We start from the raw sequence: 27,803 nt of genomic DNA, 5'->3' as shown, positions 1-27,803 counted from the left end.
GTAAAGTGTCTTGCCCAGGAGCACAACAAAATGTCTCCCGTAGTGTTTCAGCCAGAAAATTTTTCTTGAGGGCCAAAGTGGCCCCTGAAAACATTTTTAGGGGCCAATTTTTTAGTAAAGGGGCCAATAAATTGAAAGCTACAAAAGGAAAAATGCGTCATGGTACCAAGGAAAATAAAGCAGTATATTAGGATCTAGGATAAAAGTTAATAGTAAGTGCTTTTTGAAGTGTTTCTACTCAATAAATTTCTTTTGAATCAGATACTAGTATGATCCGTGCATTACAAGAGAACAGTCCTTAGGCATATATGAAATAGTCAATGATCAAGGGTTTGCAATGCATTATAGGGCGATTTTGCCTTAGTTTGGTCGCCAAGGATAAAATGTTAGTTACATTGGTGACCGTATCGGTGGCCAAATTGGCCCTTTCTTCGTTTTTCTGGGGGCCATCTCTGATTGCAACGCGGGATTCCCGCAATGGCGCGCTCTGGCTGAAACACTGCTCCCGTCAGGGCTCGAACCCGGACCGTTTGATCCGGAGACAAGCGCACTAACCATGAGGTCACCGCGCCTCCACCCAGGTGTATAAACTAGCATCCCATCTAGGGGGGAGTAGAAATACTCCTAGTCGCTTCGTGCTAACGAAAGCAGAGATAAGCACCGGCCTGGTGGGCCACTTAGCTCGAACGCTGACTTTACCTCCTTTCACCACGTGTAATCTTATCAGTTATTCTTACCATTCCAAGGTTGATCCTGTTGGTGCCTTTGGACGTCAGCTCTACCTTGGTACCCTGAGAGTCTTCACAGATCAGCTGAGCGTTCATGGCGTACCCTTCTGCTTTCACGTTCAAGGTCAGGGGAGACGTCTTCTTTTTCACGTGGCAAAGAACGTTGAAGTTCACCTCTTTCTGTTCTGTTGCTGTAAAGGAGATCTCGATTGGCAGTCTGTAAACATAAATACAACTTCAGTGAATCTGGATTGAACTGTTTCTGTAGTAACATCATAAAACAGCTAATCAGCAGTTACTATTCTGAAATGAGCGTAAATCGCCCCCTACCAAATCGCTAAAACACAATGATTACTTAGTGCATTGGAGCCATGTAATAAGCACGTTTTATTGCCACTGCGCATTCGTAGACATCAATCCTTTCCAAAATATACATAGAATTGGCGATCTCTCGTCGCTTTTGATTCTATGTGAAAAAAAGTTGGAAAAAAAGTTTATTGTTTGATTTTTTGTAGAGGATGGGATAAATTTCCGTACCTGGCCTTCGGCTGAATAGTACCAGACATTGGTTCAACAGTCAGACTAGAGGCATATCCTTCTGTGTGACAAGACGATTCACTGAATGAAAAAGTGAATGGAATGTTCTCTTCATTCACCAGTTGTACAGTTTCCTTTGCAGGGTGACCTGTAAAACAACGATATACGGTATTACGAGACCATCAATAACTACAATGAAATATGAGCCAGAACTGAGTGTTGCGCGCCACAACACATCTTATTTGAATATATTTCAAATCAATGGACACCGTAAATATGGTTGTTCTATATCTGTAATGCACCCTCCATATTACCTTATAGCAACGGGTTCTAGTTACACGAACGGGGATGTTTCGGTGGTTTGTTTAGTAATTTGTGTGATTTACTCTTTGTAAAGTTCGAGAGTAACAATGCCTGATGACAGCAACATGACCTTTCTTTTATCTTCCAAATACTGGAGCAGTAAGCAAGTAGTTAAAGGTGCTAGAGCCTAATGCCAAATTCAAACACAACGCCATTTTTGGTGCTCAGTAACAGTAAAGCCTTTCTTTATTGGAAGCCTCCCTCCCTCAAAGGCCTTTCATATTTGAAATCTGGACACAGTAAAGCCAAACGCAATAACAAATGCAGTATACCCTACACAATTTTATATTTTTCCTCTCTTTCAATACTAAAAAAAGTCAGACAACTTAGTCGTTGAAAGCGTAGAGCAGCGACACTTGAGGGTTAGCTTTCTAGACTTTACCACGCGCAACGAGGATTTAAATACCTTTGCTAAATTTTGAAAGATGTAATTTTAAAACAAACTATCGCCTTACCCAGCAACATCTCTCTGAAATTGATATGAGATCTGTCAAAGGAGAGCGCGGGCTCAAACGTGTGTCCAACCATAACAAAGGGAATAGAGATGTTATATTCAGGCACAAAGAACCGCCAGAACGACTCCACCAAGTCGAGCGAGTCAGACACGTACTCAAACACCATCTCATGCTTCTTGCCACTCAGTATACTCCCCTCAGGAGTCAGGCACCGGAAGTTGACGGTTTCTGGAGGAGCACCGTCCAGCGTGTCCTCATTGGTCCACACAAAATTGTAGTTGGTGTTCGTGGGGTTGGTCACACTAAATCGCCTGCGTGGACAGTTTATTGGTCATATTATGAAGTAATATTGACTGATGTCATAGTGCGAAAAGGTTATTTCCAAGTTGTCGTTTGCCTCAGTTTCAAAACGATTGCTGGTGCAAAATCTCAACATCAAGATGAGTTTTAAGGTTAAGTTCATTTATTTTCATGTACATCAAGGTCGCTTTCATGTGAAAGATATTGGACCAGGACTTGTTTTCAAACAAAAGCAAAACGCACCGCGAGATGGAGCAAATTTCAAAGATGTTTCAATGATGTTAGGGTGTTGAATCGCAAAAACACAAAAGTCAGCAACTAGATAAGAAGTTTTTCGCCAGGAAATTTGCTTGCTATTTACAACGTCAAGCCATCACAAGCACTTGTGTACACGCTTGTTTCCCTCTTCTCGCATTTCACTTTCCTTCTCAACTTACTTGATATTCTTGACCTTGACTCCGCACGATTTGAACTCAATGACCTTGGTACTTGGATCCAGGGTAGAGCCCGGGGGCGCCCCGCCCGGACCTTTCAGCTCGGGGTTTCGTCTCCCACCGGATACGTAATCTGACTCCTCCAGCTCAAAGTGACAGTAGGGAAGAAGACTGCGCCCTCGAACTGGAATGGAAAAGCCGACTGTGTCTGGCGGGAGGTTGGTAGCGCTGTGTATGAATAACAAGAGGACTATCTAAGTTTGACGTTATAATAGGGGAAGTCAGTATCATGTGACAACTCTATTTCAGCAACTACGGTTTTTGAAACTCAAATTTGTAAAACAAAGTCTTAAGTATCTTAACGGGACCAGTTACGTACAGTACTAGTTTCTTATAGGACGATTCTACTGTTTACGTTATAAGTCTCTATGGGAAAAGGTCATTTGAATATCTTGAAATACGCTTATCCCATATCCCCTTTCACTTATGTTCAAACACCTTAAAATAACAGTAGTACCATGGTCTTAAACACTAATCATTTTAAACCATAGCTCCTATTACCTGAAGTTCAGCACAGCTTCATACTCTGAGACATCTAGCGGTGAAAACTTCACGACAAAGCTACCCTTCTTTCCCGCAGGGATGCTTCCACTCTCCGGCTCGACCACGAAAGGAAAAACGTCACTTCCTTCACTCACTACACTACCTGCCTCGTACGCAAGAGCCAGGGCACTTGGGGGCCTTCCACCCATAGAGGACCCAGGACGTTGGCTCATCACTGGTACACGTGTTTGGGGCTGTACTGAGGACTCCCCCGCTGAGGTAGAGGGACGACCCGTGTGCCGGCTGGATTGTCCCGCAGAGCTTGCGGGTCTGTCGGGTCGTACTTCCAGCGGTTCACCCAAACTGACTGTCTTTGGTTTCTCAAATGGACTAAAGTGCCACTGGTAATCGAGTTGAACATCGCCTTTGTTAGACAATGTAAAACTGAAGAATGAAAAAGAAAAAAAAAAAGAGTACGTTACGAGTCAAAGAGTGATGAGCAAACCAAAGCAGAATACTGCAGATGACCACCATGAGTCTGGAAGAATTGTCTGCTTAGAGTAGTCAACTTCCGAATTGGTATTTCTCATACAATAGGTTTCGTGTACTTCATCCACTGACAAGAACCAACAGTTTTCTTCTGAATGGCCACACACTAGGGTTTCACTCAGACTTAAAACTATATCCCGCACTGCACATCGCAATAATCTTTCATTAGAATGATCATACTAGAATTTCCTGAGCAGAAATCGAAGGTGAGACTACGTTAAACATCTAGGGAGTAAAATTTTACAGTGAAAGGGGTAAACATGTTGTGTACCTGTATTTTGGCTGCGAACGTTTTAATTTATGGTACATGTGCTATTTCTGATTGCGCATCAAGAATGGGAATCTCTTTGCATGTCTTCCTAATCTTAACGGCGACACCGTTTGTTGCCTAAGTGGCTGGCGTTCAAATGGGAAGGGGAGAAGAAAACTAGAAGAGCGACGCGCGATCGGAGGGGACGAAAGGGAACGCGTTCCATCCCTCTCCCTTCGATCACGCTTCGAGTTTCCCCCTCTCCCGTCCCATTAAACGCCTGCCACGCAGGCTACACCGTTTGAAGACTCCCCACTCACCTATACACTCGTGACTGAAACATTACTGTATCTTTGAAGTGAATGTTCTCTACTTTGCAGCGGTACTTTGCAAAGTCACACACAGAGCTGAGAAGCAGTTCCACGTCCTTGGTGCTGTTTTCCAGGGGCGTGTAGGGAGGTTCATTTTCCACCTCAATAATCTTCTTCTTAGCCGGTCGAGGGGCCTTTCTCGTGCCAGTTGAAGGGTCCTCCTCGGGTGTCACGTCTACCCACTTTACAGTACGCATGCGGTCGTCCCAGTCTACCGCCTGCGAAAAAAGCGCGATGTAAAATTTGCTTTGATACCATTTGGGTAAGTTGTACACTGTTAATAATAAATTTGATAATCTGACTCATGGTCAGAATGTCGGCGGCACATTTCTTCTGTTTGAGCTTGACAAGTATTGTGACATAAGCCAGCTACATAAGTTATATATACAACAAAGGTGAACAGCTTCTCAACCTTTTCAATTGAAGGCAGGGAAAAATGTTAGATACAAAAGGGCTTAGTTCGTTCAGCAAAAAAGCCAAAAAGCCAGTCAAAACATGTGATCACCCTTTGTGCTATGTTAATGTTCGTTATACAAGTGAATATATGAAATATCATATATTTGAACAGTATATAACTGCGATGATCAATCACGTCTTCATAATGTTCCGTATGTTAGAGTATAAGAAGTCCAACCTTGTCTTGTGCTTCTCCTAGCTTGATTTTGGTGACTTTACAAGGTACGTTGAATGCTGAATAAGTCTTGGGCCCCTTGGAACAGAAGGTCACTGTCACATCTTTGGCGCAGTTTGGCTGTAGGTGACCAGTGCACGGAGAGAACGAGATCTCGGGCGGCGGAGACCACGTGAAACGGACTGGATCCGAGGAGGAATGGTTTGTCAGAGTGAATGACAGCTGTTTGGACACACCCACTGCACAGTCGCCAAATTTGACGTGGTTTTCTCTTGATGCTGCCGAATGTGAGAGTAAGAAATTTAGGATTGTTACAATAGGGAGTTAGAGACACAACAAGCTCTTTAATGTTTATAACAATGGAGTTCGGGTTAAATTAGATTGTTATACTTCCCAATTAAAATACGTTTTCTGATTGGAGGAGAACGTGTCACATTTCATGAGTCAAAACTCACTAACTCCCTCGGGAAACAACAACTTGAGCTTTCGACTGGCACGTGATCAGGTCGTGCACCTTGAAACCGCAGCAAATTTGTTGTACCAGCCGGCGTCAAGCAAATATATATTTTTTTCGCAGTTTGTTCTATTTTTGGGTTAAGGTTTTTTCCCGAGAAAGTGTAGAGTATACTTTTGATTTTAGAAAAACGATGAGATTTTAAAACAGTCTATTTTGTTGCGTGTGGTAACGTTCTCTCTTTACGAAAATTTAGGTATGAAAATTCAAACGACCCAAGGATAATAAAACTACCATTAGCTATTTGACTGCATTTTAAGGGATCATAGAGCAGCTCTCACATGAATGGCTCGATACTCTTCAAGGAAACTACAGAACAACCAACAGAAACAATGCCCCTAGCCCTAAAACAACAACAGCTGCTACAATAATAAAACATTACTAGCTTAAGAAAGCTGCTACAATTCTAGCCCGAGTAGTTTGAAGGGTGATTAACCCTATCCGCCAGATAAATCACTATCCACTGGATAGCGGGGTTTCTTTTGTTCAAGGGGCTGATTTACAGAAATAAATACAAAGAAACGGAGCAAGAAGGGCGTCATGTTAGAATACCTGGAGTGTTATCGTCGATCTCCGCATCTGCAGCAGCCATCTCTTCAGTGTTTACAAAGGACCTTATGTTATCTATAGTCACTTCATCTTCATATCCTTCTCCTATCAGCTGAACAGTACTTTCCTCGTAAGGATTATCAACCACTGTCAGCCTGATCTCGCCTGCCAAACGCCCCACTAGAGAGGGGCTAAACTCAATAGCAAAATCTGCTGTCTTCCCCATGGGGACTACCAGAGACAGCGTGTGAACACGCGACTTTGGATCAGCGTCATCATCGCCCTCGTCCAGCGGCATCAGAGTCTTCGTGCCCTCGACGCATGAAATGTTGTAAACACCTTCTGGATCTTTCAAATCGAAATTCACTCGGGACATCAATGTGCCTTCGTTTTTGAGCGAGAGTGGCAGAACTTGAGTGCGTCCCAATAAGAGTCGCCGGAACAGCAAGACAGGGGCGCCTTTCTTGTTGCGCACAGTGGGGCGGATCACGGATATTCTGGGGAGGTTTCCTTCGCCCTGGATGTCAAACGTTAGGTTGCGGTACTTCGACATGGCGCTGGGCATTCCATCCACAGCAGCTTCCAGCGTAGCGTTGTAGGTTTGCATGGATGGAGGAGTGAAGGTCACGGAGGCGTACACATAGCTGTGCGCTGGAATCGACGCACGCTGAGGCTCAATCTCGTAAACATCGTGCCAGCGAGCAGATGGTTTCATAGACTGCGGTTTCACGGATAGAACCAAGTCGCATGGTACCTGGGTAGTTTAAACAAGTGTGAGAAAAGTGCTTAAACCATAGTCAAATGCCTGCTTACAGAAAACATCTTTCTCATTTGGAATCAAAATCTAAGGGTTAAAATTTACGAATTTTGTGAGCTGCTCAATCATCTTGAAAGTGGAATGAAACCGCGCATTGGTTTGAACTTTCGAGCTCTTGACGAAAACTAAGAGTTGTCTAAAATAGCTTGACCTAGCCAAGATACAGACTAGTAGTAATCAGAGATTATGAGTGCGTTCGACGCTCTCACTTTAATATATATATATACCGTAAATAAATGATTTCACTAACTGACTTTCAACCTTTGTCTATTGCTAAAATCAACATTTTTCAGCAGCAACCGAGGTTTTACAGTCGGATATGCATAGTGTCAAAGCCCATGCTAGTGAACAGGTCACGATTTGTTGATACGCTGCGTGACGCTGCCAGTTTCTGTAGTCTCTCAAGTTTCATAGAATATTTAAATTACGTACATTATTTTAAGCTAGCATTTGCAGTCGCGTGGTCGTTTCACGTGGTCATTTATCGTAAACAAACTCCGTGCGACCAATTCGAGTATTTCCCCTGATGAATAAAGTAGTCTTATGGATCTTGCCTTCAGAGTACTTTTCCACCAATTCCAAACAATAAAATTTCGACCGGATAAAGACTGAGCTATCTGTCGCGACTGGAACTAATCAACAAATGCAATCAAAATGTAGCTGTTCCCACGGTTATCATCTCAAAGCTAAGTCATGTTAATAAACAAGGACAATTCCCTCAGATTTCGATAAACGATGCCGTTGAAGCGTTTAAATTCGCCAAAATCTAACGCTGAGAGCACATAATAGCGAGGCGTACGGCGACTGAATGGAAAGAAGTCAAAAAAAGATCCATCGGAAAGACGAGCTCAAATGGCCTGCTCACATACTCACATGTTCGCCACATGTCTTATCACATGTCTTAGCATTAAACGGTACCAGTTTACTGGCCGTGACATGCCCCTGCAAAAATTAAGCGGGGTGGCCATTTTGGTGTCCTTACATCCTTACAGGAATGTGGTTTTTTCGGCCTAGAACCGTGCACAGGCAGACCAACTCTGAAAAGCCACAGGTCAAAATTAGGTTTGCGTTCCACTTCGTCGAACGCAATTATGTGCTTTTTCTACTTACAGAAACAGCTCTCTCTCAGCTAGGTTGTATTAAGTGCTGTGTGGTTAGTACGATACTGATTAGGTGGTGGTTAGCTTGAAGTGACTTGTAAGAGTAAGATCTAGTGTTTTAAGCTCTTTCTCTAGTGAGCCATGCATAGACTACTAAACGTAACAAAAGCAACTTGTCTTTATACTGAAAGAATGATGAGGAAACAGCGACCATGGAGTAGAGTGTACAAGCGCATAATCATACCTTGTTTGGGTTACTGATTCTAAACCTGGCTCTGGCTTTCCGTCCAACAATCGTGTTATAAAATAAAAACTTGTTCTCGTCCTCTCCATAAACCCCAGCGCCACTCGCCAGGTCGTGCGTCAAGTACTGGAACAGGTTCAGCTGTTTGACGATCAAGTGTTCTTCGAATATCGAACCGACGGTGTCGTCTGCGATGGTGTTGATTCCCGGGATGCACGCTTCTCCGATCAGTTTGTACGGGATTCCCTGCGGGTGGTCTGATGGTGGACGGTCCGAGATGTCAATGGCTATATCCTGCAAGAGAAATAATAACACGTAAGATTGAAATTGTGTACTGGATGGAACTGGATGAACTCTGTGAGTGCATTGCTGTCCAACAAGTATGCAACAGCTAATTAAAAATGCCGGCTTCACTAAAAAGACAGTTGTAACGAAATCACGAGCGAAATTCTGGCGTGAACAGGAAGCAACATGCATGCAGAGCGTTAACTTCTACGCTTCGTTTGCTTCTTGCGTAAACAATCAACTTCGAAAAAGTTTCGTCATCCTCGCGCAAAATATGACGTCAACAGGCTAGTACAAACACACATACAGCGCGCGCTGCCAAAAAAAATTGGCTTGTTGAGTTCTAGGCCGTTTGTTATTTGTTTGTTTTTTCATCCAAATCGTTTCACCAAATTTCAAAAATACCAGAGAAGACTGGAAGGGTTTCATTCTACATTTAGGACAACGCATACTGTTTCCTTTCCAACTCGCCTTCATCGACGTCTTGACTGAAAATGGTTGTAGAACTTTCCCAAAACTTTACAGCTCGCCAGGGAACATGAATGGAAAACAATACTGCTACGTGAATAACAATCTTATTCGTTGGTTACGTTAGAACACAGTGATGATGATCGCGTAAAGTAAAGTAAAGTAAAGTAAAGTAAAATTCTTTAATGACCGCAAACCCTTTTCAATGTTGAAGCTGATTGTGTGATTGGGCAGTTTAAAGCTGTAGTGTAGACCCAATTGTACTTTATTTGCAATTCCCACCGACTAACCTCCTCGGAGAATCCTGGATTTTCGGCGATCATATCTACAGTAACCTGTACGGAACTTCCTGCCTGCACGCTCCCAACAGCTGGGTAAACTGTGAACATACCAAGCTGAAGACGAATGTTTGGTGCGCCAGTGGTTAATTCGGCTCTGTGAAGAAGATATAGGTGCTTCAGTGACAAATTATAAACTCAATTAAATCTCAAAAAACCTTTCAAAATTTTAGAAAGTACAAGTAAGGAGCGCAGGAAAAAGTGTCGTTAACAGTGGACAAGAGTAAAACTAACTTCAAAGGTAACTGCTTGTCCTTTCAGAGCGTGTGGCCTAGGATGGAATCATATGTCCTTGTGAAGAACACCCGCGGTACAGATTTGACACTTCGGAAAAGGTTTGCTACACTGAGCGCAAAGGCTATTTCTTTTTCCTCTCTCCTGTTTAATGCTGTTTGAGAGCGCTAGCAAATAATCCGAATTTCACAAATCCGAAATTTTCTTAGGGCAAAACAAGGTAAAAGGATAACAGACTGCAAGCACTTGCACTGCTCATAACAAGCGACAATTATGTTTAGGTTGAAGCTACAAAATTCACGTCTTGTCATACCCTCTAACTGAATCCGCTCTCTTCGGTTTAGCCGGTTTATCCTGTTGCGATCTCCCAGAACTTGACCCATCACGTGACTTGGCTCTTTTCGCAGGTGGTCCCAGTCTCTGGCGTCCCTGTGAGACCGTGTTGATCATCTTGAGGACTGAGTACCGAAAGTCAAACTCCCCCTTGTTCTCTATGGTGAACACCCGGGTTTTCTTGGTGTTAATGAGCATGGCACCAAAGTTGATGTCGCTGACCGGTGAGACCGTGTATTTACTGTACACGGAGCGCACGCTGATTTTGATGGGAATGCTGGCGATTACTTCCCCGCCTTCACTAAGGTGAGGCTCTACGATCTGAAACAGCCAATGAAACTCTAATCAAGAATGGTCACGTAAGATGTATTAACAGGGGGTGATTGTAAGAAACGAAAACAAGATGCAGAATTCAAAATGCGGAGAAAATAGGCTCTACACTAGGTCTCTTTCCCGCGAATTCGGTTTCCGCTAGGCAATCGCAACCGTTTGCTTGTTGATTACTGAACAGACATCATAGGACATAAACTTGTGTTTGTTACCTTCAGAGAGAGGTAAATAACATTGGCTGAACATCAATATTGGAAGCTGAATTAAGTCAATAGTGACACTAGTAGGAGGTTAACTCAACAGTGTCCAAGGACAGGATTGTGTCAGGGCGACTTTGTCATGAAAAATAACCAATAACGTTAAACAATAAGAAAGTTGATGTTTTTACCTGACACTTCAGTATTGGCTGATCCTTAATTGTTATCTCGCTCTTGGACCTGAAGATGACCTGTACTTGGGTTGGGCGGTCTGTGGGTAACAAGGGACCCCTGTTTGGTATCACTGTGAACAGCTTTTCTACATCTGCCGGCGAGCCATCTGTAGCCTCAAAAGCGAAGTTGAAGTTGATTTCAAACTTGCCCTTGTTCTTCAGAGAACACGTCTGCTTTGTTTCGTCTAACACTTTGAGAACTCCAAAGTCCAGACCACCATCGGCACCTACAATAAAGAAGCAGTATTAGAACTTAGCTGATCTAGCCACAACCTCGTTTCCAGGGCCTCTCATCTTCCCACCCTCTCTCGCTCTGGTAGGGCCGAAGATGAAAACACCCTGAGAACGAAGTTAATCTAGACTGGAATTTCTTGAATGAAAAAAAAAAAAAAAAAATTACGCAGAGAAGGCAAGTAACGCTGCAAGTATGCAAAACAACACTGAGCTCCCGACAACACTGAGCTCCCTCTTGTTTCAGCAACCAAAGATAAATGCATCGATACTGAATCGTTTTTTTCGCCTTTGAATTTTCAAGTCCGTCTTTTCCTATGCTTTTACAAAGGTTGATCCAGAGAAGAGCGAAAATTGTCAACTTTGTAGTACGCTGCACTGTCGTCATGTACCACCAAATTCGCTGAGTTAGCATAACTTAAAATTTATGGAAGTTGTTTACATTGTGTACATTGAACTCAACATCAGAAAGAATAACCTATATGGCATGCTGTCGGAAACGTGTTGTTATCATGTTGCGTGACAAATAGGGCGTGGCGATTTCACAGAGATGTAAGCTGAACCAGTTGATAAGAATTAACAATTACCGGAAATTCCTGTGTGACCAAACTATGACCATAGCTAATACAAGATAGGATCGAGTAGAATTACGGACAGTTCCAGAATTGTACTTGATGTGATTGAATGGTGACTGTGTGAATAAAATACTTCGAAAAACATCTTGTGAATTTTGGAGAGCACTAAAGTAGAGGGGACATTCTCCAAAATGCAAGGTAAGTGAAGAAATCGAAAGGAATGTTGACTAAAAAAACTTATAAAACAAAAAGAATGAGGTATGAGGGTCGAGTACCTTTAGGGAAGCTCATGTCCAAAGCCACGTCGTAAGACTCGGCGTGAACTTGAATGTTCTCTGCTTGCACAAGACCCATGATCTGTTCCACATCCGACACCTGCAAAGATGTAAAATACCAGGACATCAAAACAATGAAAAGAAAGAGATCACGGCAGTTCTGCAGCGACTTAAGTTACTAAGAAGAGGTCTGAAAAGTTTCTCTTGCCGTTCACATCTGATTCATTTCAAAAGCTTGTGTGACACGGCACCATGCACCGTGCGCTCAAAGTACACACGCTAAGCATTTTCCAGAACATTTTACTACAAGACAGTGTATCTCGTACCTCCAGCCTCACGATCTTTTTAACGTTAGTCGGCCGTACAGCTCTGAAGTGCATCTGAAGAGCAAACTCTGACTTGGCATCGATAACGCCATGTTCAGTGGTCAGCGAGAAGTCATCTCCGAGGTTGTCCATTCCATTCACTCTCCACGCCACAGGCAACAGTGTGCTGTTACGCAGGAAAATCATCTTTGTGTCTTTCCTGCATGTCAACGATAAAAACAATCTGAGTATGCTTCTCTTTAATATGGACACCAAACTGGCAGATCTGAGTGTCCTTATTATGGAGGTTGCCTTGTTACAGAGGAAGACATTATATCAATTCTGGTTTCTCTGGGACTGAGTTAACTGTCCTTAGAGGTGTATGCATTATGCAGGTGCCACGTGTCACGAAGGGAACGGTTAGTCCGTGAGGAGAGGTTTGAATGCAATTTCAATGGGTTAAATCTTTAAGTTGATTGTTCGTTAATCCATCTTAATCTTCCTCTATTCTTAACCATCCTTGGTCCCTTCTGGTTCATTTTCACCTCTCTCTGGTGCTTTTCTGCCCTCATAATAGGCCGCGTAAGATATCACTTTAAGTTTGAGATTACCTTTGAATAGAAGGTAATTTTGCACTCTTTAAAATTAACAAAGCGTTTTCAGTTCAAATGGCCGCCGTAGCAGTAAGAGAGATTTATCGCACAAACCTGTGTAGTAAAACTCTGTCAAACTGTAACTGCCTTCGGTCCAACTCCAGCTCCGGTCGAACACCATGACAAGAGATTTTAAACACTACAGGCTCAGGGTTCTCGCGGATACAGCACACAACTGCGTCTTCAAAGAAGCCTGGTGTCTTCGGATACGCCCATAGTGCGAGATCCTGTCAACAAAATGGAGAGGAAATTCTTGTTAACCCTCGCAGTCGACGCTCAAAACACTGATTCTCATTTTGATTATTTCAGTCATCACTGTTTACATCTCGTATTAGTTTCACTACAATGAAGTTCAATGTCTGATTCGAAAAAGACTCGAAACTTGGCTTCGCACAGTGCATTCAGCAAACATTTAAACAATTGCACTCGTTTGCCATGGTTGTGTGGCCATTCTCATACACCACCATACCACTGGTGCAAACGTCTATAAATTTAACGTTTATCACAAGGAAATATCTTGGTCGATAATCATCTACATCTGTTTTCCTCTGATTTCGGATAAAAATCGATGCTGTCGCAGAGAGCAAAGAACGCCTCCTACACTGAAAGAGTTCACCCTGTATACATTTCATTCAGTAAATGGTTGATAAGTTATCGTACCTGGCTCTCGCCTGGTTTCAGTTTCATGCTGGGAGGATCAAGGATGAAGGTAGCTGCAGTACTGTCCTGCTGGAAACAGAAGCTGACATCCGCCTCCAATGGAGAAGTGTTACAAACCACGATCTTCTCCATGTTCTCGGGATACTTGCCTTCCTTGTACCGATCTCGAGTCTTTCCTGTCAAAAACGTAAATTGCGATGAAACATTTTTAGTGCCACAAGAAATCGGCCCTTAAAATAAATTATGCTTCCACTGGCCCGCCTAGACTAGCACTAGCTATCCACGGGCCAGGCCAGTTCTAACAAGGTAACTCGACAAACAAAAAACAATGATAAAGATTGTTGCTGTTACATGAAGATGTCAGGTTTTGAGCCAGGCCGCGCCGTTGCGCCGATTCACGCACTGCATTTTAAATTGTCCCTTGAAAAAACGGCCGAGAGGACAATTTGTCAAATGCTAAGTGTATTTACACAATAAACTTGACTTACTTACTTACTTACTTACTTACTTACTTGTCCCCTTCAAAAGTTTTGGGAAAACTCAGAAGGAAGTACGCAAGAAGAGATTTAGTTTATTGAAGCGACTAGAAATTCTACTACTCCTGCAGGATGGGTTATCAGTCTATTGCACTAGAAAAGTGAATAAACAATAGTCCAGAAGTGAAAGAAAAAAACGCATCAACCAGGACTTACCACAAAGCAGCGGTCCAAATTCAAAGGTCTCGTTACTCAGCACGTACTTCTTGTGCACAATCTCTTCCGGTTTGCGGTACTTCCGGCGGCGCGGGAACACCACACGCGGCTCGCGACTAATGGCGGGAAAAGCACACACGCCGCGGCAAAACAGCTGATAGCGACGGCGCGTACCCATGATCTCAAAGTTCAGTGTCTGATCGAACTGACCAAGTTCCTCGGACCGGAAACGAACACGCAATGTGACCGTGTCATTGGCGGGAATAACCCAGCGGTGATTGATGAGTTGAGGGGTACTGGGCGCCAGGGTACTTTCACTGTTTTGCACCAAAAATAATATGTTATGATATCCGAAATTTAAAATAAAAAATGATTGCAAGAGGAATAATAAACTGTGGAGCTAACCTTTTGTCCTCTTCTGCTGGGGTAATACTGGGGGGTGGTGAGGGGGCTCCGTGTGCTGCTTTTCCCTTCCTAGCAGAGCTCCCCCTCTCCTTCCTGGACTTTGTACCTCCTTCTCTGTCATCTTTGTCTTTACGACCTTTACGCCCATGTTCCTAATGTAAAATGAAAAGACGACAGGTGAGCTAGGCGCAAGTCATTTCTCAGCAACTGTGGGCCAGCCCTTATCTGCTTTGAACGTTACAGAAGATGAGCATCTAAAACTGGGACCATTTATATGAAAGCTACTGAATAGCACTTTCAAATGCCACCCTTTGTTTTTCGATATTGAGCAAGTTTCTTAAATAAACAGTTGAAGACTTATCCTTACCGGTGGTTTCTCGGGCGTCTTTTCCACCTCTGGTTCAGCTTCTTTACTCTTGTCCTCTTGTGGGGCATTTGGATCATCCGGTCTCGAAGCCACGAAGACATAATGGGAGGGCGGATCTACTCCCAGGGGCGGGCGTCTCCGCACAGGATACGGTACTACAGCAAAGGTGGCCGGGGGTGGGATGGGAGGACCGTGCGGGCCCAGACCCAGGCCGTCCATCACCTAGAATGCGTCACGGTAATAATATCAGTAAGGAGAGTAAGTATCAGTGTAGGTCGATATCCGGGAACAGAACAAGCCTACAAGTTAGTGGATACTTAGGAACATAACTTTACTTGGCAAAAAGCCGACTTGAACAATAAACATTGTATTGACGTTTTCCTTCCAACTGCCATAATGCTTCTTGCAATATGACTAATCTGGACAGAGAAAAAGATTGCAAAAAGCACCAAAACACCGTTGCAGCGGTAAAAAATACCATGACAATGACTCAAGCATATACGTTTGTTTTATGCAAAGACTAATTTAGTTTTTAAGTAAACCTCTTCAGCAGTGGGCAGAATTCCTTTGGCCAGGGTCTGCACAGCTTGTGACTCTGTGGGGCTCCCTGTGTCAACAATAAGCTGAGGCACCCCCACCCCGTCCTTTTTACTGCCATCTTCGTCATCATCATGATCACCGCTGACCGCTGACATCGGCGAATCAGACATCTAAAGATAAAATACAGCATTAGCTCAATGGTTAGAATTGCATTTCCGCTGGGAGTTCAACTGCTTTGCATATTGTCATAAAGATTTGATAAAACAAGTGGACCTTAGATCGATCTCACAAGTACTGGTGGCCTTGCATGATGTATTACTAGTCGTTTTACAGTGTTGTACGTCATACTGTCCTGGCGGCGAAGCTTTGATCAATTTTGACATCTTTCTGAAGGCTTTTGCTTCAACCGGCCAAATCAAAACGAAAGAAATGACAAAGGCAAATTTGCAGAGCAGACGTGACAAAGGCAGATAGAAATTGACAACTCCGTTTCTCACACTGAGTTCCTGTGCTTTGACTCGGGGAAACTCAAAGTCATCAGACAGTTGGCAGAAAGGTGTCAAAACTTAATCAAAACCTCTGTCAAGTGGCAACGGAACGTTTCGCAACTTCGTTAAATCTCGTTAATAACCACCATGACTGCATGTCTCCGAGAACTGCATAACATCCCAGAGCGCCTAACCATGTTTACTGAGGTTACTTGCGGGTTAATTTCAGTTAGGTTTCGAGAAAATTACCCCTGACACTTGAAGGGTAATTTTAGTGTAGATATTTTAGTCTTCTCAGTCTTGTGTTTTGTATTAGTCTGTGTCCCCTTATTAGTGTGGGTTTTTCCCAGGCTACATTGTTTGACACTTAATAAAGTTTTATTATTTACAGAAGGCTTGTACTGACTGAGACCACCAACCTCTTTTGCTTTTTCCTTTTCCCTCTCTTTCTCTCGTTCTCTAAGTTCTTTTTCTTTGTCCTTTTTATCCCGAGTTCGTCTGGTTGATCCAGGCGCAGGAAGAGTGTCATCAAAATTTTCAGACTTTGGAGTGTCCGCACGAACCACAGTACCTGTTGTACGATCCCAGTTTTGTAGCAAACCGTCAATATCTCGAAGACTGGTTTCGAAAGCATTGAACCTGTCAAACCGGAATAAACTGGTTAGTAAGGAGCGTACCACAACAAGGGTTGACCCACAAATGACTGTAGGAAAGACACACACAGGCACAAGCCCCCCAAAAAACCGAAACGTAACTTTTATTGCACAAAACGTTTCTGGTTACAAGGGTGTTTCAAAATGCATTTCTCCGCCTGATGCTTAAATTTGCTCATGAAACTACTTATCAAGGTGAAGAAAGGGAAATATCGTCCTCGTGAGTGAAAAATTCTCTCAACCGCTTAATACCAACAATAAAATCGCTTCACAGAACATTTTGTCTTCGTGATGTAAAACCCTCTACATGGAGGTTTTATTTACATCTCGGAGACCAGTATTCCAAGATCTACTACACTTGATAACCCTATCCACACACCACCACAACGCGACAGCTTAAAAGCAGAAACTGCAGTGAAAGAAAGTCAGCACAATCTAAACATCAGACTTACTTTTTAGCCAGTTCCTTCTCTCGCTCTTCCTCCTCTGACGGCGGCTTCGCTTCCTCCACTTGAGCAATCATCGGCGGATGTAATATAGCCGAAGATTGACGATGTTTCTGCACCTTAGCGATGCTCAGTCGTTTCCTCTCGTCGGTAACATCGCTGCTGTCGGAGCGCTCGGAAATCACTGACGGGGCGCCGGTGCGCGTGTCGAAGGGCTGTGCTTGTGACGCCAGTCCAGCGGTTCGACTCGGTGTCAGTTTGTCGCTGCTTTTCTCGGGTTTCTTTTCTTTCGGATCGTGGCCTTTCTTGGCACCAGGCCCTCCCACTTGCTGGGTACCGCGGCGTTTGCCTTTTTGGTTACCACTGAAGAAATAAGGGGAGAAACAGATCAGAACCTTGAAGGTCAAGGGGAATGACTATGGTAGACGTAGTCTGAGGAGTAAATTTGGACTGTCTGTATTATTCTTAATCAAAAGCATTCTCGATAGGCTTCTTTTTTTTTTTTTTAGCAAGGGCTTCCTATCAAAAGGAAATGTTTCGAGTCATCAATGTCTGGGCTTATGCTACGGCGAATCTTGCATGTAGTTTGTGTCCGACCCGGAATCTCATAAATATTAACTCATAAGTAAAACTCTCGCACGGCGCAAGTTTACGTGAGATCTAAACCACACGGAAAGAAGACATAAAGAGAAATTGCCTGACAAGACTTACCGCTCTTCCTCAAGTCGCTTCTCCTCCATCAAAGCCTGCAGTTCTCTCTCTTTCTTCTCCCTCTCCTGTCTCTCTAGTTCTCGTTTTCTTCTCTCTTTCTTCTGCTCCAAGTGTTTCCTGTCCACCTCAGCCTTCTCTTCTTCAGTCAGCGCATCGTACTCATCTTCAGACATCTCTTCCAGGCGCCGCTTCTCCTCTTCTTCCTTTTGTTTCTCAAGCTTGGCTGAATAAATTGCGACAGGAAAATCATTAAAAATAGTTGCTCGTGTCAAAAAGCGAAACATTCCACATTTCATTTTGAAAAGCATTCACAAGGAAACAATCACACATGAAGGTAAAATTAAGCTTTAACTTGAATGTTCACAACCAAGGGTTTTGACCTGTTATCACCGACTTAAATATTAAAACCACATAATTTACGTTTATTTCATATTCATTTCCTTGTTTATTTCACTGAACCGTCAACATGTCCCGAAAAAAACAACAGCGAGAAAATGAAACAGAGCTCTTACAGTTGTATGTGCTGCAGCCTCAATGAGAAGGTGGAAATACTCATTCTGTCAATTCAATAAATGCTTGAAGCATATTAAGCAAAGAGAATTTCTCAATGTTAACGATTGTGTTCACGGACAAATTGTTGTAAACTTTAGATCCATCGGCCTAATAAAAATATTTGTTTTAGACGTGACCAGTGTTTATCATGCGCTCTCCATCGTGCACTTAGTGTTTTTCCCTCAAAATCGCACAAAATTCTAACCTTGTTCTTCTTTCTTCTTTTCTTCCACAGCCTTCAGCTTGGCCTGATCTAACATCAACGTCAAGAAAAAGATGTACTTCCGGTTGTTAAAGGCTCGGAGAACAGCATTGGCTGAACCCATCATGTTGGGACTGAACAGTGATTCCAGACCGTCCACTACAATTCCTCTTTGACAGTCACTCAACTAAACAGAATAAAAGTACTTCATAATGCTATTGTTCGACTACTGTTCTCCCCATGCGTAAGCTTCGGCAGCGGGGGGATTCTCAGATTGAACAAGTAGATGACCGATCACGAAGCAATGGGACGAGTTATCCGTCTGAGATGGGTAACTTGTCTTCCTGAGGCAGATCAATCGTCCAAGTATAAATACGGTGTTTGACGGATTATGTGCCCAACTTCGTCTCCAACTGATTCGTCTGTCAGCCCGTCTTCATCTGAGACGGATAAGTCATCTCAGACGGATAAATCGTGTCTCAATATAAATTCGACGTCGGATAATTCGTCTCTACTATAAATTCGGCCAATCTATTTTTCAAATCCTTCGCTCTACCCTGCTGCTGACCTGCTGGAACTAAATTAGCCTGGCACGTGATTACCACGAACACACGGACAATGCTTCTTACTTTTACGCCTTACTACAAGGTCTCTAGTATCCCTGGGTCCGCAAAAAACTGTTTACCCTACCCACGGGATGTTTTTGTTGCGTGCTTTCCACGGCCGGCGAAACATTGGCTTATAAGTGGGGGTTTCAACTCTTACTTCCTCATCAAATCAAACAGCATCTCGGAACATACCTGAAACCTCTCTGCGAGAAGTTCAACAAGCAAGTCCTCAGGAAGTAGGCAGCTGTACAGTCCATCTTCACCAGCCACACTAGCACTGACACTCAGCTTCCGGCCGAGAGGCGCAGCTTGAGGTGGAGTACCAGGCGGCGACTGCTGGAGCTGAGGAATGTTCTTGCCAGCACCTCCTCCACGGAGACCTCCACCAGCTATGGTGGAAGTCTTGCGATCCTTACCCAGGAATGACTGTGCTCCGGTGACCGATCCTGCAGTGGAAGCTGCTGGTCCACTTGCAGCACCTAGGGCAGCTACAGCCTCCACACTCAGTCCTATTGTTGGTTGGTTCGGCTGCAATTCAGCCGTCTGTTCGGCTTCTTTGGCTGCTCGCGCTGCGGAAGCACATAACTCCTTGGCTCTTTGAGCTAAAAAAACGGAAAGATTAACAAATTGACGTCAGTTTTCCATGCGTCCGTCCTGTTATTGATAATGAGTTTAGTCATAACATTATCAAAGTAGCTGTGGATCCACGAGGCGATAGCAGATAGCAGACTACTTTGACAACGTTATGGCGAAATTCATTGTCAATGACAGGACAGACGCATCAAAAACTGACATCAATTTGTTTTTTATGATAACACATTGTCAAATTGTCCGCTCTCGCTCGTTGACGCATCGCATAAATTATATACTCATGTGTCTGTCCGCTTATTGACAATAAAAACTAGCCAATGAGCGCGCGAGAATTTCTGCAGTTATCGTAAAATGTATAATAGATAAGTGGAAATTTCCGCGAAAATGGTACTACAGTTAGCAAATGATAAACTTCTCTCGACTTTTCAGGCTCAGTCAAACAACTTCCAATACTAAGGAAGATAAATTGGTTCGATCATACTCTAGTAGGCAACTGTAATCTGTGTCACAGGAATAACAAAATCTGCGTCTCCTGTCGGAAGCCAACCTTTTTTTTTGTCCCGTGCTGCACAGAAACGGAACACAGTTGCTTACAGCTTCTGATATGACATCAAAAGCGATGACTGTTAGGCAACATGGAACACAGAAAGCACTTTACATTAAGGAGATATTTAGATAAAACGTGTGGGTGTTAAAAACGCCCGAAGGAGGAGATATGCCTTATGACTACTCTTCAAGCCCGCCTGGCTCAGTAATAACCATGGTTTGTCTTATCCTGCATGAGCAGGCTATAAAAGCGATTTAACAAACTCCGTGTCAGACTTTTGCCAAAATGTGCATGAAATTATTTCCTCTTTTCACTCCTGTGCATTACATTACCCCCCATTTGCATAAGTGTGTATAGTTCTGTACTAGTCGCTATCGAGCACTACTCTGAAAAGCACACGCAGTAAACAAAACTCTTACCAGCAGAAGTGTTTCCACTAGATATCGCCTCTATAACCACACCATCAATGGTCAAAAGAGCTGCTCCGTACATCTTAGCCAGAGATACAGCGGTGGCCGTCTTACCAGACAAGGGTGCACCGTGTACGACTAAAGAAATACCACGTCTATTACGGGCCGCCCTCCCTTCAGCTGTCAAGTCAATACCAAGGTACCGTGCAATGGCGGCAGAGACGGGAGTGATTTCCAGTTCGCCGACACCAAGACTACTGCTGTCTGTAACGACAGAATAAAATCATCGAGTCGCTTGGAATTTGGTAGAAACTGAAATGGCTCCTTTAATTTACAGATTCTGAGCGAAATAAACTGATTCAGTTAGAAATCTCTCAGAAATATAAACAAAGGATGCGTTTCTTTGGGAAAATCCAAGATTGGATTCTAAAATCCAAAAACGGATATTCCAAGATCACTGGATCACGATGCATCAATTCAAAGGAACCGATGAATCAACTTTGGGTAGGGATTCTTCGGTTACTTTGATGCCCCACGATCCGAGTGATCTTGGATAAATCTGTTTATTAACGAAACGCAAAATCCGTTTTCGGATTTAAGAATCCAATCTTGGATTTTCCCAAAGAATCACACCCAAAGGTATTAGTTTCTAAAGAAACTGTTGAGCTGCGTCGGCGGGCAAGTGAAATGTTTAGTTATTTATCAACTTGAAGTCTGTAAAGGCAAATAGCTACCAGTAAGCATTTTTAAAGATAGCCCATACTAACAAAATTAAAATTGTCCTTCCTAAGGACTCTGTTCTTTACAACTATATCTGCTTCTTATGATGACAGGGTCCATATTAAACTTATTTCCTAGTATATTAGTTAAGTCTTAAACAGTTCTAATCCCATGGCCTATTTCCTTACCATCCTTCACTCCCTCACCAACATCACTTCCAGCCTTGCCGGCATCCCGTGCCCCTGAGGTAGAAGGTGGCACTGTAGCAATGACAGGAGGGGCAGTACCTTCTCCTCCTTCTTGCGCTACCTTTTCAGCCTGGGCTGTTGCAGCTGCCGCCTTCTCTTTCTCCTCCGCTTCCTTCTTTCTCTGCTGCTCATTGAAGGCGTCGATCACTTCTTGAGGAAGCTTGTCTCCTGGTAGACGCGGCGGAAGTAAGATGGTGTTGTATTCATCATAGCCTTTCATTGTGCGAAGCATCTGCAAATGACAGCATTAGCAAATTGTAATTTTTTGTGCGAAGCGCAAAACTACCTTCACATGGTTATCCAAGCAAACCGAACAGCAATAATTTACTAAGTTGGGAAATCGCTTTAGAAATAACAAAGAACCGAAGATGGTTGAGACTGGGGGAGACTGGGACGCATAACGAAGATTTTCAAGCAGAGCATCCGTGACAAAGCCCTTTCATAAAGAAATTCATAGGGGAAATCTCTTAGGAAATTCTATTGCATACAAACTAATACTTAAGAGAAAGAAATTTCTGTAATAACGTTAATACCTTTTCCTCCTCTAAGTACTGCTTGTCGAACTCCAAAGAGTAAATTTCAACTGGAAACGAGGAAGGATTTCTCACGATCACTTCTTTCTCGTCCCCAGCTGAATGAGGGAGAACTGGGCCGAACTCAATCAGGGTGGAGCTGAACTCTAACTTGGGCTCATTCCCCCGACCGCTCACGCTGATCACGTGACGGCTTGAACTCTGGGCAATCCGCAAAACAAGGCGTTGACTGTAGGAGATCTGTTAAAAGGAGGCAAGCCAACAGTTAGATAATATTCTGAAAAATACACACTACCGTGTTGTAATAATATTGAATTATCCAGTAGTGTTCTGACAAACTGAGCACGTCCCTAAGGCCCCTTCCACACTACGCCGGTGGACAGCTTTTTTTCTACAGTTAGGCCTACCGTCCACACTAATCCGTCACGAAAACGGAGCTTTTCGAAAACGCTCTTCAAACCGAAGTACTTGAAAACGCCGGCTTTTCGTTTTCGTGTGGACGGAAGGCATTTTGAAAATGGAGCTTTTCGAAAACGATAGCGTCACGATAATCACGTGATTTCCCTGACCGAGTTTTCCTCAAACATAAATCCAAAATGACCGGTGATTGTTGTGTTTTTAAATTCCTCTGGAGTAGAGTGGACGGAAAACATTTGATGCGTTTTCAGAGTGAAACCTCCGTTTTCAAATTCCTTCGGCGTAGTGTGGACGGGGCGTAAGTCTTCACTGATTGTAAAATCAGCGTCATATGACCTGTACATCTAATTTCCCGCCAAAAAAAAAACAGCCTCTCACCTCTTCTGTGGGCATAAACTTGACTTGAACATTAATCCGCTGACCAGGCATCAGTGAGCCGATGGGCGGCATGACCTCAAAGTGTTTCGGTTTGGGTTTTTCCGTACGCAGCTTCTTGCGGAGGTGAAGTGGAATCATCTTGTCAGACTACCGGACAAAAGTTGACAAAAACGGTTAAATTCTCAGCTCTCCCAAGGGACGACTTGTACAAGTCAAGCCAAGGTTATTACTTTCAGTGTATTTTAAACAAAAATTTCGCGGACAGATAGCTTTCTTGGGAAATATTTGTAGAATCCATGAATAAAATAAACCCACCGATAGTTCAGCAATGAAATGAGTAAATAATCAAGATCAAGAGATGATGATCATAGTCTCTTAAATCAATGTATACTCCAATAAGGTTTCCAACCCCCTTTCTGTAACTTTTCCGCGACCTCGACGACAAGGGTGTGAATGACAGCGACGTTACAAGGTATACAGCTGTGGGAGAGAGGGCTGAAAGTAACCGCATCTAATGTTGTAAAAATACCTTTTTCTTTTTTTCTTCTGGAGGTTCAGATGACCAGTCACACCTACGAATAATAAGGCAACCAATTACCTACTGTATAGTAACATTTTCCCAATTATTACCATAAAAATCTGTCTACCCTCAAGGGCACACAACAACCCACACTTAGTCCATTCTTTAAAATGCAGCGACCTCACGGTTAGAAGCTTTCTAAACCAAGCAGGTAGCATCACACTTCACCTATCCATCACACTACCAAATCTTATTACTTTACTTGTTTCAGGAGGCACAGACCATTTTTCGGGGGGGGGGGGGGCGGGTTGCGAAGGGCTTTAAATACGGACATTATATTTGGCCATATAACTTGCAGCGCGAGTTTAGAATTCATCCCAAATGGGGGCCACCATGCATTTTGCAAAGGCTACTTGTGCACGCTTTACACTGGTGTCCACTGCACAAGCGCCCATAGCTTGTTAAGAGGATAAAGCAAGGCAACCTCGTTCCCATTGAAAGCAGGGCCCCAACAAGATGTCTGGAAACCTAGTGTCATGAGATTGCGCCAACGAAAACGCCGCCGATGTACTGTGGAATTAAGTACTGAGCTAAGGTTATGAGCTTTTCACGATAGCGAAATAAAGCTTATATAGACAGACTGTCTTCTAATGCCTGTATTCACCTGACTTGTTGGTTGTTATGCAGCTGTATGGTCATGACCTTGCTGTTACCACACTCCACCACACCAAAGTCTAACGAGTCTGTGGACACGCCCATGTCTGGCATAGTCACTACAGCCTTGATCCTCAATCCAAATGATGGCCCGCTTAGCACGTGAAAAGGCACGTGCACATCAACAGGTCCCATGGGAAGACCAGCCGCTCTAGGGTCAAAGGTCACCATGAACTCAACGCTTTCATTATCGGGTTCACCAGGGAGATTGCGCACTCGGTCCAGTTCTACTCCAAATCCGCTGCCTGATAAGGCCGCCCTCTCGGGAGCAAATGATGCTGGGAAGTAGCCATTATTGGTAACTCGGACCACGTGTGACCGAACTGTGCCATAAACCACGTAACCAAAGTCCAGGATATAACTGATCAGTTGAGCCCTGAAAAACAGTGATAACGCCGCACACTTTATATCTTGGAACTCTTCCGGGCTGAGATGGCCAATAGCTATCACGATTTTTATTCAGTCACCTCAGAGATGCTTTGTAAGCTCCCTGATGGGACTACCCTGAAATTTTTACCTTTAACTTTTTACTTTTAAATAAAGGTGTCTATTTATCTTCAGTGAGAACTGTCCTGATATTCGTCATTCACGGCAAAATAAATGATGACAAACTAACGACACCAGCTGTTACTGAACAGCAACTTTCAGACTGAAGTTTATACATTTTAACCTTAGTAACAGTATGGTTTAACAGCTTACTTGGGTCGCTGTTTCTTCGCTGCCGTTCGGTGAGAGCCAGAGGTCTGCACTAGGGAGGTGGTTCTTGTTAACTCCTGCTGTTCCAAGGCGAACTGCTTGACCAGCAGTCTTTCAATTTCCATCTGAACCCCGAGATCACCAACAGACTAAACAAAATTCATACCACAAATTATAGATTGAACGATTCTTTCAAATCTAGTAGTTAACGCGATTAAACAGAAACTATTTTTTTAAGTTTCATCCAATATACTGCTTTCAGAAAAGTTAATCTAAGAATATGTTGACGAAGAGATCATGACAGAGAACGTTGAAAAACCAAAAACTTTGTAAAAGGTGACTAGAAATTTTCACAGTAATAGTCCATTTTACAGTTCTGTGCTTAGTTGCCTAGCCTATGACTGCAAGCGAGGCTGGACGTGACCTTGCTTTGATACAGACCTCTGTGCTCTTCTGATTTAAATGCAAACTAGTTAGCATAAAAACAACTTAATTTACAAAACAATAGCTTGAGGTCTGTATCAAAAAAAGGTCACCTGCAGCCTCGCTGCCATTCAAAGGCCAGATCACTCAGCAGACAACTGTAAAATGGTCTATTTTCGGGAACCGGCCGCTAATTGAGAATGACAATCACTTGATCAGTACTAATTTTTGAGACCATTGAACCAAACAACACAAGCACTTGGATTGTACAAGCGAATGGCTACAAGCTGTCATGACATGCAGTACTTACATCTGCAAGAGCTCTGAACGGCACATCGTCCACAGTTTTTTCTGACAGGTTGGACTTTTCTCTTCCCAGGCTCTCGCGTACTTGCCGAGTTAATTCATCGTACCGGAAGTCTTCTTTGTCCGGAGGGAGGTCAAATATGACTCGTGGAAACACGCCCTCCCCTGTTAGGGTAATTTTGTTTGGTTCAAAGTGTGCAACTCGGACCTGTGCAAACACAAGAGAACATTCAGAGTCAAAAGGAGTCGCTGTAGAACAATTTAAGAACTTCCAGGCTTAATTATAACTTTAAAATGCATTTCGAATTCCGAGTTGTTTCGAACTCAAAACCATTTCCCTCGGATTTGCCCTTCAGTCATTTACTACAAGCCATTCCGAACGCCCGCTATTTCGAACTGTTTTTCGTTTCCCCTAACAGTTCGAAATGGTGGGGTTCAACTGTATTAAGCTTTTTCCACCGTACTAATCTATTATTTTGAGGTCTCGTTTCCATTTTATGGTCAATGAAAAAACCTGACCAACAACAACGTTACAAAGTGTCTTTAACAAGGAGATTCTTTACCTGAAATGTCTTTTCAAACTTCTCTGGCACACCAGGAAGATATTTGACAGTAAGCTTTTGGTGACTTAGGGCCTTGATGTGCCCTTGAACTGGTGAGACATTAGGGGCTCCGGGGAGGAGCTTATTGCCACTGTCCACGTTAAGCACTACGAAATTAAAGCCCACTTTGCCGGTGTTGTGGAGGACAATCTCGGCAACTGCAGCTTGATCATACAGCTGACAAAACAACAATAAAATAAAGGTATGGTGATAGATATAACAATGAATTGCGCGTTATAATTTATTACACATCAGCACCCCGCATACCTTCCGCTTAGCCCATGGTCTCATTTACTTCCCAAAGCACACAAGTTCATAACTGAACGCATATCTCAAATTGCACTTTGTAGAACAGAGAACAACACGCAACACTACAAAAAATATGCGGTACTGCTTAACAGCTATCATTTGAATGGGAACAACCAAGCTCTGTCGACAGGCTAACACGATAAAAATGTGAGAATTGACTTCAGCGCCATCTCTGGGAGTAGTTTAATTAAGAGTCAATTCCTATTATTTTATTCTTTAGTTAGTCCTCAACAAATTAGTATAACACTGATACATGTTTTTATCCCCGTACATCTAAGATGTGGTTTTTCCCTCAATAGCTATTGACCAATAAGAGCACGCACAGCACAATAAAAGCACAAGAAAAGAAACCACGCATTTCATAGGTATATTAGCCAAATAAGCAACAAGTATCTGTGACGGAAGGACACTCCAATTCGCATAACACCCTCTAGGATAGCCTGCGCTGCAGGAATAAGTAGGGAAGTGGTTGGGAAGGTGAAAAACGCACTCTCCCTCCGCCGGTTATGCAGGCTAACTAGGATAAACAAATGACCACAATCTACCTGCTTGCCATAATCAACGACCTGTCGATCAAAGAAGTACTGCACCAAGGAAGCCTGACCCAGCAGCTCAATATCATAATCAGGCCCTCCGTGGACAGAACAGCGAGCAACAGCCTGGGAACTAATGTTGGCATGACCATAAAAGGTGAACTGTATTTTCTGGCTCTCGTGTGGGTGAAGGGTGCTGTACAACGGCAGAATGTCAAAAATCTGCAAATAAACACAATACAATAAACATGGTTATTTCTTGATACTGGCCTTTAGAAGGTAAAATGTAAAGCTTCTACGAAACGTTTTCTCTGGCTCGCACTGATATTTCTAAAAGTCGCATCACACTTCTAAATTCTGTTGAGTGGCATTTCAGGGTAACTTGTTCAATCTTTTACCAAGATCTACACTTAAGCCAGAGGACAACCTTTTCTACCATATTGGTATGGTATTTCTATTTTGGTAAATAAGGGCCTTATTTAACTGGAATAACCCACTTATGTGAATAAATTGATGTATTATATCAAACAGGAAAGACCGTGTTTGACCACACTTTAAAACACCTCGAAGTTCGTCAAAAATACTCCGCTGCGCGTCGTATTTTCAACTCTCTTCTCGGTGTTTGGAAATCTGGTCAAACACAGTCTTTCGTGCTTGATATATTATTCCAAACACCATCACGGTCGCTTT

The 27,803-nt window shown here is 43.2% G+C and overlaps 3 protein-coding genes across 4 annotated transcripts in view; 2 read left to right on the top strand and 1 right to left on the bottom strand.

Moving 5' to 3' along the window:
* The window catches only part of LOC145465016 (uncharacterized), a 286,590-nt gene that overhangs the window by 174,014 nt on the left and 84,773 nt on the right, over positions 1-27,803 (top strand). The window lies entirely within an intron of this gene.
* LOC145465330 (hydrocephalus-inducing protein-like) overlaps positions 1-27,803 on the bottom strand; it is a 59,408-nt gene that overhangs the window by 11,209 nt on the left and 20,396 nt on the right. For both annotated transcript variants that reach the window (XM_081449108.1, XM_081449109.1), the window contains exons 31-65: positions 27,126-27,335; positions 26,233-26,448; positions 25,674-25,877; positions 24,944-25,089; positions 24,195-24,620; positions 23,540-23,582; positions 23,011-23,157; positions 22,216-22,455; positions 21,623-21,914; positions 20,724-20,978; positions 19,359-19,768; positions 18,562-18,745; positions 17,805-18,027; positions 17,100-17,456; positions 16,414-16,633; positions 15,509-15,676; positions 14,967-15,188; positions 14,600-14,751; positions 14,195-14,511; positions 13,503-13,678; positions 12,897-13,069; positions 12,211-12,409; positions 11,885-11,984; positions 10,762-11,030; positions 10,024-10,364; positions 9,429-9,573; positions 8,386-8,679; positions 6,228-6,978; positions 5,165-5,439; positions 4,480-4,748; positions 3,379-3,804; positions 2,821-3,045; positions 2,084-2,394; positions 1,266-1,413; positions 738-945 (exon numbers count right to left, since the gene is read on the bottom strand). In XM_081449108.1, coding sequence (XP_081305234.1) covers positions 738-945; positions 1,266-1,413; positions 2,084-2,394; positions 2,821-3,045; positions 3,379-3,804; positions 4,480-4,748; positions 5,165-5,439; positions 6,228-6,978; positions 8,386-8,679; positions 9,429-9,573; positions 10,024-10,364; positions 10,762-11,030; positions 11,885-11,984; positions 12,211-12,409; positions 12,897-13,069; positions 13,503-13,678; positions 14,195-14,511; positions 14,600-14,751; positions 14,967-15,188; positions 15,509-15,676; positions 16,414-16,633; positions 17,100-17,456; positions 17,805-18,027; positions 18,562-18,745; positions 19,359-19,768; positions 20,724-20,978; positions 21,623-21,914; positions 22,216-22,455; positions 23,011-23,157; positions 23,540-23,582; positions 24,195-24,620; positions 24,944-25,089; positions 25,674-25,877; positions 26,233-26,448; positions 27,126-27,335 — 8,742 coding nt within the window. The remainder of the gene's footprint in view (positions 1-737; positions 946-1,265; positions 1,414-2,083; positions 2,395-2,820; positions 3,046-3,378; positions 3,805-4,479; positions 4,749-5,164; positions 5,440-6,227; positions 6,979-8,385; positions 8,680-9,428; positions 9,574-10,023; positions 10,365-10,761; positions 11,031-11,884; positions 11,985-12,210; positions 12,410-12,896; positions 13,070-13,502; positions 13,679-14,194; positions 14,512-14,599; positions 14,752-14,966; positions 15,189-15,508; positions 15,677-16,413; positions 16,634-17,099; positions 17,457-17,804; positions 18,028-18,561; positions 18,746-19,358; positions 19,769-20,723; positions 20,979-21,622; positions 21,915-22,215; positions 22,456-23,010; positions 23,158-23,539; positions 23,583-24,194; positions 24,621-24,943; positions 25,090-25,673; positions 25,878-26,232; positions 26,449-27,125; positions 27,336-27,803) is intronic.
* Positions 1-27,803, top strand: part of LOC145465339 (uncharacterized) — a 191,500-nt gene that overhangs the window by 155,448 nt on the left and 8,249 nt on the right. The window lies entirely within an intron of this gene.

Source organism: Orbicella franksi, chromosome 13, assembly GCF_964199315.1.
Source record: "Orbicella franksi chromosome 13, jaOrbFran1.1, whole genome shotgun sequence".
Taxonomy (NCBI): Eukaryota; Metazoa; Cnidaria; class Anthozoa; order Scleractinia; family Merulinidae; genus Orbicella; species Orbicella franksi.
Note: the sequence above shows the minus strand (reverse complement) of the source record. Positions and strands in the feature narration are given on the sequence as shown.